Source organism: Scyliorhinus canicula, chromosome 1, assembly GCF_902713615.1.
Source record: "Scyliorhinus canicula chromosome 1, sScyCan1.1, whole genome shotgun sequence".
In the NCBI taxonomy this organism is placed as follows: domain Eukaryota; kingdom Metazoa; phylum Chordata; class Chondrichthyes; order Carcharhiniformes; family Scyliorhinidae; genus Scyliorhinus; species Scyliorhinus canicula.
In genome coordinates, this window is record NC_052146.1 from 112,328,370 (window position 1) to 112,344,907 (window position 16,538).

The 16,538-nt window shown below is 48.3% G+C and overlaps 1 protein-coding gene across 4 annotated transcripts in view; it reads right to left on the reverse strand.

The window, feature by feature from the left end:
- Positions 1 to 852: 852 nt before the first annotated feature.
- Positions 853 to 16,538, reverse strand: part of LOC119966382 (uncharacterized protein C1orf232) — a 120,484-nt gene continuing 104,798 nt past the window's right edge. For 3 of the 4 annotated variants that reach the window (XM_038797946.1, XM_038797953.1, XM_038797973.1), the window contains 3 exons: positions 8,854 to 8,922; positions 3,776 to 3,879; positions 853 to 1,414 (listed from right to left, as the gene is read on the reverse strand). In XM_038797946.1, coding sequence (XP_038653874.1) covers positions 1,108 to 1,414; positions 3,776 to 3,879; positions 8,854 to 8,922 — 480 coding nt within the window. In that variant the 3' untranslated portion in view covers positions 853 to 1,107. Of the gene's footprint in view, positions 1,415 to 3,775; positions 3,880 to 8,853; positions 8,923 to 9,288; positions 9,553 to 16,538 lie in introns of those variants that run through there. The other variant, XM_038797963.1, reaches the window with a different exon arrangement.

The window sequence follows — 16,538 nt, forward strand, 5'->3', positions numbered from 1 at the left end:
ATCAAATCCAAATATTTCACTCTAGTAAGGAATTCTAAGGGCTAAAATTCCCATTGTTGCTCATTTAGTAAAAGTATTGATGGGAGTAAAGTAGGCTCTATACTGTGCACTGTTGAAATTAGTGAATATTTCATCTATCAATGCAGATTTTAAATTAAATGAGGTTGATCGTGTCCTGGTATTAACTGAAAGGGCAGTGTGTTAGATGGTTATTTGATGAGTTACATGGTTCCTACTGGTTGTTGCAGCAGTGCCCACCCATCTGGACATATCAGATCTCAGTAACTTTCTCCCAGACCAACATCTCTCCAGGATCTCTCCAATTCTGGCCTCTCATCGGTCACATTATTTCAATCACTCCACCATTGGTATTTCTGTCTCCAGCTGCCTTGGCCCCAAACTCAGAATTCCTTCCCTAAATCACAGTTGCTCTAGATCTCTTTTCTCCGTTAAGATGCCCGTTAAAACCTACTTCTTTGACCAAGATTTTAACCGACTTGTGATATCTCCTCCTATTGCTCTGTGTGAAATTTTGTTTGCTAATCCTGAAGGGCCTTGGGACAACTTACTCCATCAAAGGCACTGCATAAATCCAAGCTGTCGTTGGGTCAGGTGCAGCGTGCAGAAACCAATGACTGTGCAGTTCCCAATGTCCTGCAAACACTGACCTTGAAACATTTTGAAACTGACTTTTACGGTGTTGAGTTCTGTTCCTGGGAGAGATTGGGAGGGGTGAGTGCCTGTCAGCTGAAGGCAGTGGCCCTGGGCAGTTGGGCAATCAGGCTGCCCTGTGGATATAAAACTCACCCCCTGAACTTTATTTGACTGAAAAGAGCACCTGGAAACTCAAACGTATTTGTGGTTATCCCTCAATTTCTTTTATTCGTTTTTAGGGCGAGTCCATTTAAAGGATGGAGAATGGAAAATAACAAACATGTTCAGCTTTAATCTACTGTCATCTCAAAACAGTAGCTCCCAGATTTTATTCACACGGCTCCCTGTTATCTTACACCGACATCTTTATCTCATGAAACTTTGTCCGGTTAATATTGTCCTCCCTCGGTTGTTGTCTGTCTCTTTGCTTCCTCGTCCTGTGTGGGTGTTTGTCTAGTTGCTTTTTTGCATGCTTCTATTTTTCAGTTCCGCCAACTTGCTGGTTACAAAGTTCCACTTGAACCCGGGGTCGCTGGACTCCCCTAGGTTGGTGTACGCGCCGGATTTGGGCATGTCCTCGGTCTCTCCATCCTGGTTGTTTGGGGTGTTTACAGCCTCACCCTCTCCTGCGCCTGCTCCTGTGCTGTCGCCGCCCTTGTTGGCCTCAGAGGTTTGGTGCCACTTGGTGGCGAAGGAATCCCAGAAGCCGGTCAGTTTCTTCTCAGGGCCAGGCTCTTGTGGCGCTGGCTCTGAGAGGACACTGGAAAAGAGAGAGGAAAGTGCAATTAATCCTCCAGGACTTGTCCCAGATCTCATCATAAAATACCAATGGGGGGTGGGGGGGAATGGAGATTATGGAAGGTGGCACAGTGTTTAGCACTGCTACCTCACAGCACGAGGGACCCGGGTTTAATTCCAGACTTGGGCGACTGTCTGTGGAGTTGCACGTTCTCACCGTGTCTGCGTGGGTTTCCTCCAGCAGCTCTGGTTTCCTCCCACAAAGATGTGCAGGTTAGGTGGGCTTACAGGGATAGGGTGGGGAAGTGGGCCTAGGTAACATGATCAGAGGGTCGGTGGAAACTCAATGGGCCAAATGGCCTCCTTCTGCACTGTAGGGATTCTATAGAATTTCATGCGATGAAACCTCCAGGATGGGTCTAACCGGAGTTGGAAATGTGAGAATATTAGCACAGAGTTTAGATAAAGAGAGGAGCTGCTGTTCTTGAATCAATGAATCAGATTGAATTTCATTTTGACATTTTAAATTAACCAAGTTTTACAATTTCATTAAAATCCAATTTACAGCAAACCCTTACGCACAGTTGGATATTCTCGGAAAATTCTTAGCTCAGTCTTTTGAATTATTCATATTTTTTTAATGGAATTTGACGAGAGATTAATCAATCACAGAAACATGACCGTGTTTATATCAAACAGCACATAACCCAGCCCATTCCAGCTGAGGACTATACGAGCCTATCCCAGGCCAAGCAGCCAGGTGTGAACCAAGACCGTTGTTGACCGGACATTTCACCTTAAGGGGCATCACAATTGCAACAATCCTGCCCTCAGCTGGTGATCCATTTCTGCCCATCCCAGCTGCAATCATTGGGCGATAATTAAGAGCAGGTTCTCACTGACATCAACTAACAGCACCGATCTGAGACCTTTGTTCATATAGTTTTGAACGCGTTCTCGTTTAAATTTGGGCGCATTGCAAATTGGCAAGTCCTATAAGTAGGGGAGCGACCCTGGAATCATGATGACCAAGGCTTTTGCACAGGTCTCACACACTATTGGTGTTTCCCAGGAGTGTAGAACAGATTTGCTTAATATGCCAGGAACTTGGAAAATCTAAAATATTGAAAGTGGTTGAGAAGAGATTACTCTGCACTCTCAGGCTCATTGTCCTGAAGACCAATATGAATTATGACGGCTTTGATAGAGTGAATAATGTGAAACTTTCCACTGGCAGGAGGTTGCTAACCAGAGGGCGTTAATTAGCAAAACAGCCAAGGAGAAATAAGATTTTTGTTTTATGCACCGAGTTGTTATCTGGAAGGCATGATGGATGCAAGTTCAATAGTAACTTTCAAAATGTATGAAAAGGAGAAAATTGCATGACTGTGGAGAAAGAGCAGAAGAGTGGGACTAATTGGATAGCTCTTTCAATGAGTCAACAGAGACATAATGGACCCAATAGTCTCATCTATGCTGTATGGTTCTAGAAGATGCCCAGAATCACCTTTGGAGGATAATTCTGCCCAAACTTTGCATCATCTGACCATGAATACATTGAGCCTGGAGAATGTGCCTTGCCCCATCACTTGGGTTTCCCAATAAATACAAACTGTTTCTATCCTTTCCCAGTCAAACTCAAGAGTGATCAAGTGAAGGAGCTGTTCCCTTGTCTCTGCCAGTACTATGTACAGCCACTGGAAAGTTGGTGAGACTGGATGATGAGTGACTGCCCTTTGGAGCTGCTGTCCTGTCCTGATTGTTTGGGTGGGTACAAGCTTGGCTTCCACTCAATATCTAAGTTCACAAAACTGTAGGATCTCGCAGCCCAGAAAATGACTATGCACCCCATTGTGTTCTTTGAGGAATAATATAGCCCAACAAAGCCTAGACAATTTGGAAAGGCAATGAAAGGGAAAATAAAATATGGACACATTCAGTCAGAGCATTGGCAGGTGTGCTGATCTGTATGACAGTGTTAGCCTTCCCCTCTTAGTAAATTCTGTGGGCCTCTGTTGCAGAGAGGCTTTGATAAAAGGCTAGGATACTATAGGGAGTGGGGAGAGGGTTTCAATGAGGGCTGGGATACATAGTGAGGAGTATCAATGGGTCAGTGAGGGTAATTTCGCAGGGGCATCAATGGCAGATGGGAAGGAGACATTAATGAGAGAATAAGGGGAGATGGCGAATCCATATGGTGAGGGTATATAGCCAGGAAAATTAGGGAAGAGAATCAATAGGATACGGAGGGTGCTGGAGGCATGGGTAATCAATGGGCTGAATGGCCTTTTCTTCTCCCTGCCACCAGACATTCAATTTTATGCTGGCCTGGAGTAGATTGATGTAACTTGCATTCGGTGTTGTGATGGATGAATATACTCACTGTTCGACTGGGGCAATGTTCTCAGCTGGGAGTAACTTGTGTTCGTCATCCTTGTTGAAGAGTGAGGACATACATTTCCATCCCTTTGCACTAGCCCCTTGCACCTGCAAACAGACAAACACCATCATTGACTCTGCTCCTGCCTGTTCAATCTTCTGTCTGGTAGTACAAAACAAACAATTAATTGAACTGTTCAGCCCCAAACCCCCTCAACCCAAGATGGGGCAGAGGTGGATGATGCTACAAGAGTCGAAGTAGGAGGTCATCGGGGCAGAGGTAGATGATGCTACAGGAGTCGAAGTAGGAGGTCCTGGAAGCTCGGCTCAGTGTACAATAGGATACTGAATTTGTAAATAGTCTAGTTCAGCTTGGAAAAGTGGCCATAGAGAGTGATGGAATCAATAGGAAACCATTTGTGGCCAAGGCTGAAGATTTTAGAATTCCGAATATTTGTTTGCGTCATCCAGAACTAAATGATGGACAGTCAGCCTAAAAACAAAAAAGGCAATGGAAGGGTTGAGAGAGGTGGTGGTAAGTTAGAGCGAGGTGATGTCAGAGTACATGTGGATGGGACTCAACGTGGTTTCAGGCTACATGGGAAATAGGAATTGGCCAAGCTTGGAATCTTAGGGAACACCAGAAATAACATATATGAATTTGAAGCAGAAGTAGGCCACTTGGCCCCAAGAGCCTGCTCCGCCATTCGATAAGTCCATGGCCGATCTGTTTAGAGTATCCAATTATTTTTTCCCCCAATTATGCAGCAATTTAGCGTGGCCAATTCACCTACCCTGCGCATCTTTTGGATTGTGGGGGCGAGAGCCACGCAGACATAGGGAAAACATGCAAATTCCACACGGACAGTGATCAGGGGCCTAGATTGAACCTGGGTCACCGTGCCACCCTTGCTGATCCAATTGTAACCTTAACTCTATGTTCCCACCTATCCCAGATACCTTTCACCCCTTTGCTTATCAAGAATCTATCTAACTCTGCCTTAAAAATATTCAAAGTCTATGCTCCACTGCCTTTTGAGGAAGTGTTCCAAAGTGCCCTTTGAGAGAAAACAATTATCTTCATTTCTGCCTTAAATGGACGACCTTTTAATATTAAACAATGACCCCACCTAGTTCTAGATTTTTATTCACAAGAGAAAACATTCTTTCTACATCCCCCTGTCAAGACCTCTCAGGATCTTGTGTTTCAAATATAGTTGCACCTTACACTTCTGAACTGCAGATACAAGTCTATCCTGTCCAACCTTTGCTCAGACGACAACCTGCCCATCTCAGGTATTGGTCTAGTAAATCTTCTCTTGAACTGCTTCCAGCACATTTATATCCTCAATTAAGGAGACCAATAATGTATATTGTGCTCCAAATGTGGCCTCACCAATGCCTTGTATAACTGAAACATAATCTCCCTACTTGTGTATTCACTTCCCCCTACAATAAACAATAACAATTGTTTCAGCCTTCCTAAATACTTGCTGTACCTGTACACTAATGCTTAGTGAGTCATGCACTAGGATATCCAAAACCTTCCGCATCTCAGAGCTCTGCAATTTCTCACCATTTAGATAATAAGCTCATTTTTATTCTTCCTGCCATATTGGACAGTTTCACATTTTCCCACTTCATACTCTATTTATGGCAGCACGGTAGCCTTGTGGATAGCACAATTGCTTCACAGCTCCAGGGTCCCAGGTTCGATTCCGGCTTGGGTCACTGTCTGTGTGGAGTCTGCACATCCTCCCCGTGTGTGCGTGGGTTTCCTCCGGGTGCTCCGGTTTCCTCCCACAGTCCAAAGATGTGCAGGTTAGGTGGATTGGCCATGATAAATTGCCCTTAGTGTCCAAAATTGCCCTTAGTGTTGGGTGGGGTTACTGGGTTATGGGGATAAGGTGGAGGTGTTGACCTTGGGTAGGGTGCTCTTTCCAAGAGCCGGTGCAGACTCGATGGGCCAAATGGCCTCCTTCTGCACTGTAAATTCTATGATGATACTATTTGCCAGATCACTTAACCTGTCAATCCCTTTTGTAGTCTTCCTGTATCCTCCTCACAACCTATTTTCCAATCTGCCTATGTTTCATCAGCAAATTTAGCAACAATACCCTGGAGGCTCCAGCACTGATCCCTGTGGCACACCATTCATTACATCTTGCCAACCAGAAAATTAGCTATTTGTGTTTACTCTCTGTTAGCTAGCCAATCTTCTATCTATGTCAATGTTACTCCGTACACCATGAGCTTTCATTGTCCGCACTAACCTTTGATTTGGAACCATATTAAATGCCAAATCCTAGTACATCCAAGGAACGCCAATAAATTAGTTGGTTCAAGGAACTCCAATAAATTGGTTAAACATGATTTCTCTTTCACAAACTAAGTTGACGCTACCTGATTACCTTGTTAATTAATCGATTACCCTATTAACATTGTGGGAGAGGGACAATAAACCATTCCGGGAGATTCCTTGGTTAGGTCAGACTGGAATTAGGGGATAGCAGTCCCACCCAGCTGAACAGAGAAAATTAGAGGAGGATGGTGTGATCAACTGTATCAAAGCCTGCAGATTGATCGTAAAAGTTGAGGGAGAGTATATACGATTCAATCACCTGGGATATAATTTGTGCCTCAGACTAACCACTCATCTCTCAACCATCCTCCCATCAGTGGCTGTCTGCTGATCTTTGAGATTAGATATATAGGAAGTAGGTCAGTTGTGTCCCAGAAAATGTTTTCACTACTTCAAACTAAATACCAGAGAAAGTAGGGAGGAGGTGATGAAGTGAGTCAGCCTGTCATCTCAGAGACTTATGTTGACATTGTGAAAATGAAAGATCCCTCTAACAGCTGGCTGGGAGGGTCTTGTATGAAGTGATATTTGTCCACTGAGTTCCCAGCATTGAACACTGAATTTGATATCACTTAAAGAGACAGCATTACTCTGACAATTCTGTAACATCATTTAAAAGGGAATTGGCTAAGTAGTGGAGAAGAGAGAGACTATAAAAGAAAATGGGTTCAGAGAAGCCAGCTCCAGTTGAAGAGTTAGCATCAGCATAGCCAAATGGCCCCTTGCTGTGTTGAACATTTGATGAAAATTTGATAAAACAAAAAAAATAAAAATAAATGCGACCATGAGATATAGATCAGAGGAAGCTTTATTCTGCATCCAACCTGTGTAGTATCTTTTCTGGGAAAGTTTGATGGAACAGTGTGGAGAATGAAGAGAGGGTCAAACCATCTGTGGTACTCCCCACAGTTGAATAGTTGGTATTACTCAGGGCCAGGTTTCAACCTCAAAGTGAACATTGGAGGATGGTGGAAACTCAGGGAATCTTATCCCATAGAGAGATCATGTTCTAGGCAGAGGCTGATTGGAATTTTTTTATTTTGTAAAGAAGGTGGCATGACCATGAAAATAGACCAAAATGTGACTGGATCTCCCCAGGTTTGAAGGGAAGGGACACTTGTGATTGTGTTCTGTTTTTGCTGTACTGAAACAGAACTCTGTGCCCCTAAGATCCACTCTTCAAAACCGAAACCCTGCTGTTGTTAAATATTTTAGTGAAATGTAACGGACTTTGGTGGGAGATTATATCCAATAAATAATGCAACACCTATCTCCTTTCTTTACTGTAACATGTATATGACATGCGACAACGATCAGTTACTGGACCTTTAAAGGTACAATAATAATAATAATATAATAATCTTTATTGTCACAGGTAGGCTTACATTGCAAGGAAGTTACTGTGAAAAGACCCTAGTCGCCACATTCCGGCACCTGTTCAGGTACAGAGGGAGAATTCAGAATGTCCAAAATACCAAGCAGTTAGTCCAGTTCCTCATACAAGACCCATCACATGACCTACATACCTGTGCCCATATTGACAGTCCCTCACAGCTATGTTCACACCGAGACCTCTCACATTTGTGTCCACACTGAGAGTGCCCCAAGCTTGGCCCTGTACTGAAGACACCTATGCCCACACGGAATCCCTTACACCTTTCCAACACTGATGTTTCCTTGTGGCCATATCCATACCATGACCTCCCACACCTGTGCCCACAGTATAATCCCCTCACAATTGCTCCCACACTATAGTCACACAATGACAATGTGATTAACTTAATTACTGTTAAATTAGGAAGCAGCTATTAATAGTTCTTGCAGTAATTGAATCTCAGTTCTGCTGATGGCCTTTGGAGTTTTATTTGCTGATTTACATGTTACTTTCAGACTTGTTCTTTAAAAAACAGCCTTGTAACTCACTGTCAGCTTTCTGTTATCCCAGTATTTTATTTTTCTGACATTCCCTCCCTCACCCCTAAGAGATGGTGACTGACTGGAGGTTGATGGGGGTGGGAGCAGCAGTGTCCCATATGTGAGAATTTGGTTGTTTGTGCCTATGGAAGGAGAGTTTTAATCACAACCCTGCCCTTTTGGGGAGCTGGGGTATGTCTGGAGTAGGAACATTGGCAATTCTTCCCATGTAATCCAGAAAGACTCAGATCAAATGTAGTTACCCAACACTGCCCCGATGTGATTGGTCTCACTCCATCCTGCCACCTATATTGTAACCTGTGAGCCCACTGGGCAGCTTCCAATCATTTTTCATTGAAAGCCAATAAAGGTGACGAGACTCAGGATGCTGCTGGTTAGCATTCTCTCAATAACTTGATGCATGAACTGTGCAGATGTAGAGCCTCTCAGGATCCTCACTGATGCACAGCTGCAATTTCCACCTGACATCCCAATGTTTACTCAACTGGCAATGCCTGGAGTCTGGTGAAATAAATTCAGCTCATATAATGGGTTAGAAATGAATTGCGAGGCAGCACGGTGGCCTAGTGGTTAGCACAACCATCTCACAGCACTGAGGTCCCAGGTTCGATCCCAGCTCTGGGTCACTGTCCGTGTGGAGTTTGCACATTCTCCCCGTGTCTGTGTGGGTTTCGCCCCCACAACCCAAAAATGTGCAGAGTAGGTGGATTGGCCACACTAAATTGCCCCTTAATTGGAAAAAATAATTGGGTAATCTAAATTTATTTTAAAAAAGAAATGCGTACCTTCTTTGCCAACTGCGAGACAGAACTGGAGCCTTCCTCTGCTGTCATGTCGATTACTGAGTCATTATTCTGAAAGAAATATTGGCTTTTTTTAATTGACAGGTTAGATACCATAAACTTGCAATTCAATTTCAGCATTTCAACTGCCACATTAACAGCTTCAGGAAATACAGCATAATGTTTACATCTGTACAGTTCTAATCATTGTTTTAATCATTTTGTTACAGAATTGTTTTAATCATTGATCCAAATGTATCCAAAGTTCCAGAAAACATTAATCTTCCTGGAGCAATAATGCCCATTCAACCCATCAACAATTAACACATAGAAAGTATTTGAAGAATAAACAGAGAAGACTGGAAATCTTCAGGTTAGGTAGCACAGTTAACTTTCCAGATACTGCCTGAGCATGTCCAGCATTTTCCATTGACCTACCTGTTCTTTGATTTCTTCCTGCTCGTCAGCAGCGAAACTCTTCAGCACTTTGTTCTTGTAAACTTTCCAGATCCCCTGATTCATTATTTTGCTTCTTTGATCTTTACTTCAGAGAAAACTTGAGTTTTGTTGTCAGGAGCCCATTAATGTGGGCAGCGAGCTTTGAGTCTAGAGCTAGTTCCAGGCAGTCTGAGCGCTGGCCATTACAAAGCTCGGCTCTGAAGACAGTGAACCGTTTGAGCTCTCTCCAGCCCCAGGCACCAATTCCAGGCAGACTGGATGAGTTGTTTGACTGCGGAGGTTTACATTAAAGTTTTAGTGTGCTGGAGATGCGCATGTGACCCGAACCTGTCTCCACCGACCGCAACCTCGCTTGTCCAATCAGAAGCAGCCCAAGATGACATTTCTGCAGAGTTGAGGTGTGCAGCTGAAGTTTCAGAGCCCGCTCAAATATTGGGAGCTGGAGGCTGCTGTCTTCACTGGAATACAACATGTAATCTACATTCTCCTAACCCTGGATAAGATGTTCTGTACCAGAATATTTGGTCTCTTAAAAAAAAACGCATCTTCCAGCACAAGTCCCCTGTGCTTCACACTGCAGTCAGTTTAAACGTCCGTTGATCAAATAGTGTTAGCAATGTTGATGAGGGTCTTTGTTTAGGTGAGGGAAACAGGGGCGAGGGGTTCTCCTTGGCGGAGAGCTTTCTATTCAGTGTTAGCGACTAATGTCGCCTCAGCCAAACACCAATTTGCTGATATGTCATTGGCCACACACAGATTTGGAGTCGCGATCTGAGATTGTCGCCACTTTGCCTCAAACTGTGATGACGATTTGAAACTCCACATTACGGGGGAGTGGTCACATTGACATTTTCTGTCCGCAAAGCTGAAAGAGCACGGCCCAATGTCTGCCTGTGGTGATATAACCACTGTAGATATGCATACTTGCAGTAGGGGGATGTATAGCTGTACCTGTAATACAGGTTCCTCCGGTCAGCCCCTGCCGGCTAGCTCCGCCCACAAGGAGCTTGTGTATAAATATGCGTGTGAGTCACTCAGACCCTAGTCTACAGTTGCAGATGGAGGAATAGCGTTGCACAGCAATAAAGCCTTGATTGTACTTGTCTCTCATCTTTGAGTATAATTGTTAGCGCTACAATTTATTGCTGTGTGATTTTCCGTTCACCATGGACATCAGAATCAAGCCTGACCGTCTGCAGCTGGATTCGCAGTCGCCTCACGCCAGAAAAGACTTTGTTCACTGGCTGGCAGTCTTCGAGGCCTACATCTCTTCAGCGGACCCTCCCCCGACGGAGGCTCAGAAAAAGCAACTCCTGTACTCCAGACTTAGCTCCAGTGTCTTTCCGCTAATTCAAGATGCGACTGACTACACCACAGCTATGGAACTGCTCAAGGAGAACTATGCACAGTCGACAAACACCGTGTTTGCGAGGCATCAACTCTCTACTCGCGTCCAGCAGCCGGGTGAGTCAATTGAGGACTTCTGGAGAGCCCTTATACCTCTGGTACGAGACTGCGACTGCCGGGCCCTCACAGCCACGGAACACTCTGACATACTCATGCGCAATGCCTTTGTTACAGGCATTGCATCGGACCCCATCCGGCAACGACTGCTGGAAGGGGCCGCCCCCGACCTCGCGGCCGCAAAGACCCTGGTGCTTTCCATGATGGCCGCCTCCCGTAGTGCACGATCTTACTCCACTAGCCACTCGGCCCACCCGTCCTACCCCTCGTGGACCCCGCAAATGGCCCCCCAGGCCCATCCGTCCTACCCCTCGTGGACCCCGCAAATGCCCCCCCCCCCCAGCAGCCACCCCCGTGCACTATGCCTGCGCTGCTCACCGCATTGCGCTCCCTGGGGGTCCCCACTGTTACTTCTGCGGTCAGCAGAAGCACCCCCGCCAGCGCTGCCTGGCCCATACCGCGACCTGCAAAGCTTGTGGCAAGAAAGGCCACTTTGCAGCGGTGTGCCAGTCCCGGACGGTTGCCGCTATCGTGCCCCCGGTCCCCTTGCATCAGCCGCTCACTCAATGGGCCTCGCCGTCCGCTTCCCCCGACCCCACGTGCGATCAGTGGACGGCGCCATCTTTCGCTGCCCCTGCCACGTGCGCTCCATGGGAGCCGCCATCTTCATCCACCACCGCCATGTGTGTTCCATGGGCTCCGCCATTTTACCCACAGGTACTCCAGACGCTGCCTTTTGTCCTCCCCGGGACGGGGCCACGGGGCACGGGTCGCTACCACTCCTCGCTGGACTCATCTGACTCGACTGCCGATCGCCTGCTGCTCGCCTCCGTTACGCTCAACCAGTCACATCCTCGCAACCTGGCACCCTCTTCCACATCGGTGCTGGTCAACGGCCACGTGACCTCCTGCCTCATCGACTCCGGGAGCACCGAGAGCTTCGTCCACCGGGACACGGTAAGGCGCTATTCCCTTGCGGTCCATCCCGCCAACCGGCAGATCTCTCTCGCCTCCGGTTCCCACTCTGTCCCGATCCGGGGTTTCTGCCTGGTTAAACTTACTGTACAGGGCGTGGAATTCGACCGTTTCCGTCTGTACATTCTCCCCGACCTCTGCGCGTCACTCTTACTAGGCCTGGATTTCCAGTGCAAACTCCAGAGCCTCACCCTCAAATTCGGCGGACCACTCCCTCCCCTCACCGTTTGCGGCCTCGCGACCCTCAAGGTCGAGCCTCCCTCACTCTTTGCCAATCTGACCGCAGATTGCAAGCCCGTCGCCACCAGGAGCAGACAGTACAGCACCCAGGACAAGGCCTTCATCAGGTCCGAAGTCCAGCGGCTGCTTCGGGAGGGTATCATCGAGGCCAGCAACAGCCCTTGGAGAGCCCAGGTGGTAGTGGTTAAGACCGGGGAGAAGCACAGGATGGTCGTGGACTACAGCCAGACCATCAACCGGTACACACAGCTCGACGCGTACCCCTCCCTCGCATTTCTGATATGGTCAATCAGATTGCACAGTACCGGGTCTTCTCTACTATTGATCTGAAATCCGCCTACCACCAGCTCCCCATCCGTAAATCGGACCGTCCTTATACTGCCTTTGAGGCGGACGGTCGTCTGTACCAATTTCTTAGGGTTCCCTTCGGCATCACGAATGAGGTCTTGGTATTTCAACGAGAAATGGACCAAATGGTTGACCGGTACGGACTGCAGGCCATCTTCCCGTACTTCGACAATGTCACCATCTGCGGCCATGACCAGCAGGACCATGATGCCAACCTTTCTAAATTCCTCCATGTGGTGAATGTGATTCACACCGGATTATAATCTGTATATACATGTGTCTGTATTGTAAGTGCAGTTGCACTACCTGTCCTCCAGGGGGAGTAGCTCTGTGAATGCTCGAGTTGTATGGGGCTTTTCCATTGGCTCTGCCCAGGACTCCTCCCCCGGAAGCTCCTGTATAAAAGCTCAGTGCCACATGGTCAGCCGGCCAGTTCACCGAAAGTTCAATGACTAACCGGCTGGCTCTGTTGTGAGTATATTAAAACTGCTATTCTAACCCTACAAGCACGTGTCCATAGAATTGTTGGTTCCAACACTCCACACCGCATCACTCCTTAATCTCACGTACAACAAGGAGAAGTGCATGTTCCGCACAGACCGCTTAGACATCCTCGGCTACGTAGTCCAAAACAGACCACTGGGGCCCGACCCCGACCGCATGCACCCCCTCATGGAGCTCACCCTCCCCCACTGCCCCAAGGCCCTCAAACGCGGGAATGGGACAACTCATCGCCGCCGACTCATCGCCGCCGACTCATCGCCGCCGACTCATCGCCAGCCCAACTCATCGCCAGCCAACTCATCGCCAGCCAACTCATCGCCAGCCAACTCATCGCCAGCCAACTCATCGCCAGCCCAACTCATCACCAGCCCAACTCATCGCCAGCCCAACTCATCGCCAGCCCAATAAAAACAGTAGTCAACAGACTTCTTAACAGCGCTCTGGAGTGAATGGAATCTATTTATAGCAGCCCGACTATTTAGTGTGTAAGAGAGTAGAAACACAGAGAGTGTGTAAGAGAGTAGAACACAGTCCCTTTGGGAGCAGAAGTCTGATAAAAAAAACAGATAAGAAGGAAAATTGTCTGGAGAATTGTGCATCCTTACGACTAAATCAGAGATACGGCGGCAGGTGACAGAGTCGGGCACCAGAACTATACCGCTGAAATGAGGTCTGCACGCAAACATGAAGTCAGTGAATGGCAAAAGGTGAATCTAATGTAAGGGTGCATAAAGTTGTCATAAACGGAGTCACAGCGGCTCACATTAGGACGGAAGTGCAAACAGCAGATTAATCGTCTCCTCCACACCCACTGCTTCGATTCTCACCACCTCACACCAACGGAGAAATAAATTTCCTCACCAAATCAAAACGTGGCACTTTCAGACATAAATGAAAGGCATGGAAACAAGCGACAATTATAGACGCACGCACACTGTCACGCTCTTCCATACATAGATTCTCAGACAGAGACGCACAGGTATGTTTGCATAGAAATTCGCAAATTGTCGCTTGTTTCCAATTATCAGACTTCTGCTCCCAAAGGGACTGTGTTCTACTCTCTTACACACTCTCTGTGTTTCTACTCTCTTACACACGAAATAGTCGGGCTGCTATAAACTGTTGTCTTAATCAACGTATGGAACAATTGACATAAACGGGTATTTCAGCATTCTCTTCAACTCTTCTCTGAACTTGGGCAGAGTCACCACATAAATAAAAGTGTTTGTGCAGCAGCTTAAATTAGATCAGAGGAGCCGAAAGTCAAAGCCGTCCTTTGTTTTCTATAGGTTTAAATAGTTTAAATAGATTCCATTCGGGAGTCGGCGGCGATGAGCTGTCCTAGACCCCTCAAACGCTGCCTGGGGTTCTTTCCTTATTACGCCCAGTGGGTCCCACAATACGTGGACAGGGCCCGCCCACTTATCCAGTCCACACATTTTCCCCTCTCGGCCGAGGCACAGCACGCTTTCGCCCGTATTAGAGCGGACATAGTCAGGGCCGGGATGCACGCAGTAGACGAGACACTGCCTTTCCAAGTAGAAAGCGCCGCTTCAGATGTCGCACTTGCCGCCACGCTGAATCAGGCAGGCAGACCCATGGCATTCTTTTCACGCACCCTCCACGCCTCCGAAATTCAGCATTCCTCTGTTGAAAAGGAGGCCCAGGCAATCGTTGAAGCAGTGCGGCACTGGAGGCATTACCTGGCCGGCAGGAGATTCACTCTCCTCACTGACCAACGGTCGGTAGCCTTCATGTTCAACAACATGCAGCGGGGCAAGATCAAGAATGACAAAATCTTGCGGTGGAGAATCGAGCTCTCCACCTTTAACTACGAGATCCTGTATCGCCCCGACAAGCTCAACGAGCCCCCAGACGCCTTCTCCCGAGGTACATGTGCCAGCGCACAAGTGAACCAGCTCCGTGCCTTGCACGAGAGCCTTTGCCATCCGGGGGTCATTCGCTTGTACCATCTGATCAAAGCCCGCAATCTGCCATACTCCGCCGAGGAAGTACGGACAGTCACCAGAGACTGCCAGATCTGTGCGGAGTGCAAGCCGCACTTCTACCGGCCAGATCGCGCGCGCCTGGTGAAAGCATCCCGCCCCTTTGAACGCCTCAGCGTGGACTTCAAAGGGCCCCTTCCCTCCACCGACCGCAACACCTACATCCTTAGTGTGGTCGATGAATTCTCTAGGTTCCCCTTCGCCATCCTATGCCCGGTTATGACGTCTGCCACCATCATCAAGGCCCTGGATTCCATTTTCGCCCTGTTTGGTTTCCCCGACTAAATCCACAGCGACAGGGGATCCTCATTCATGAGCGATGAGCTGTGTCAGTTCCTGCTCAGCAGGGGTATTGCCTTCAGCAGGACGACCAGCTACAACCCCCAGGAAACGGGCAGGTAGAGAGGGAGAACGGGACGGTATGGAGGGCTGTCCAGCTGGCCCTACGGTCCAGGAACCTCCCAGCCGCTCGCTGGCAGCAGGTCCTCCCTGACGCGTTCCATTCCATTCGGTCGCTACTGTGCACCGCAACTAACAACACACCCCATGAACGTGTTTTTGCCTTCCCTAGGCAGTCTACATTTGGGGTGTCGCTCCCGACGTGGCTCACGACTCCGGGACCAGTCCCTCTCCGTAGGCATGTCGGGCACCACAAGGCGGAACCCCTGTTGGACAAAGTACGCCTTCTCCACGCCAACCCTCAGTATGCCTACGTGGAGTTCCCCGACAGCCGCCAGGACACAGTCTCGCTCCGGGACCTGGCTCCCTCAGGTGCCAATCCCATGCCCACACCCCCTTTTCCCCCCCGCGCCACCCTCCTTTTCCCTGGCGCCCCCTATTCGTCCCACCAGGTCCATCCCTCGTCCCCCTGCCCACACTGGAGGACACGGAAGATTTCGGCTCGCTCTCGGAAGATTTCTGCTCGCTCCCGGAGTCATCCCGCCAGCAGCCAGCACCGACGTCGCCACCACAGCTACGCCGATCACAACGGAACATTCGACCGCCGGTTCGGCTCAACCTGTGGCCTGCTGACCGGATGGACTCTTGGTTTTCTTTGTTTGGACCGTCTTGTAAATAGCATCCTTTGTATTAGAGTTACATGTCACTCCCACCGGACTCATTTTTTTACAGGGGGTGAATGTAGTGATATAACCACTGTAGTTATGTGTACTGCAGTAGGGGGATGTATGCCTGTACCTGTAATACAGGTTCCTCCAGTAAGCCCCTGCCGGCTAGCTCCGCCCACAGGGAGCTGGTGTATAAATATATGTGTGAGTCACTCAGACCCTAGTCTACAGTTGCAGATGGAGGAATAGCATCGCACAGCAATAAAGCCTCTACTGTACTAGTCTCTCGTCTTTGAGTATAATTGTTAGCGCTACACCGCCCACCAACTGAACTGTCTCTTCCTCAAAGGGGGTTGAGGGGGGGGGACGCTCCCTCTTTATTGGAGACGCCAGAGTGTAAAGCTGGCAGCTGAGGAGTGTTTGGCAAATAACACCACGAGGGAGGATAGAGAGGTGGAGGGAGGAAGGAAGGGAGAGAGGTGGAGGGAGGGAGGGAGGGAGAGAGGTGGAGGGAGGGAGAGAGGTGGAGGGAGGGAGAGAGGTGGAGGGAGGGAGGGGGGGGAGAGAGGTGGAGGGAGGGAGGGGGGAGAGAGGTGGAGGGAGGAAGAGAGGTGGAGGGAGGGAG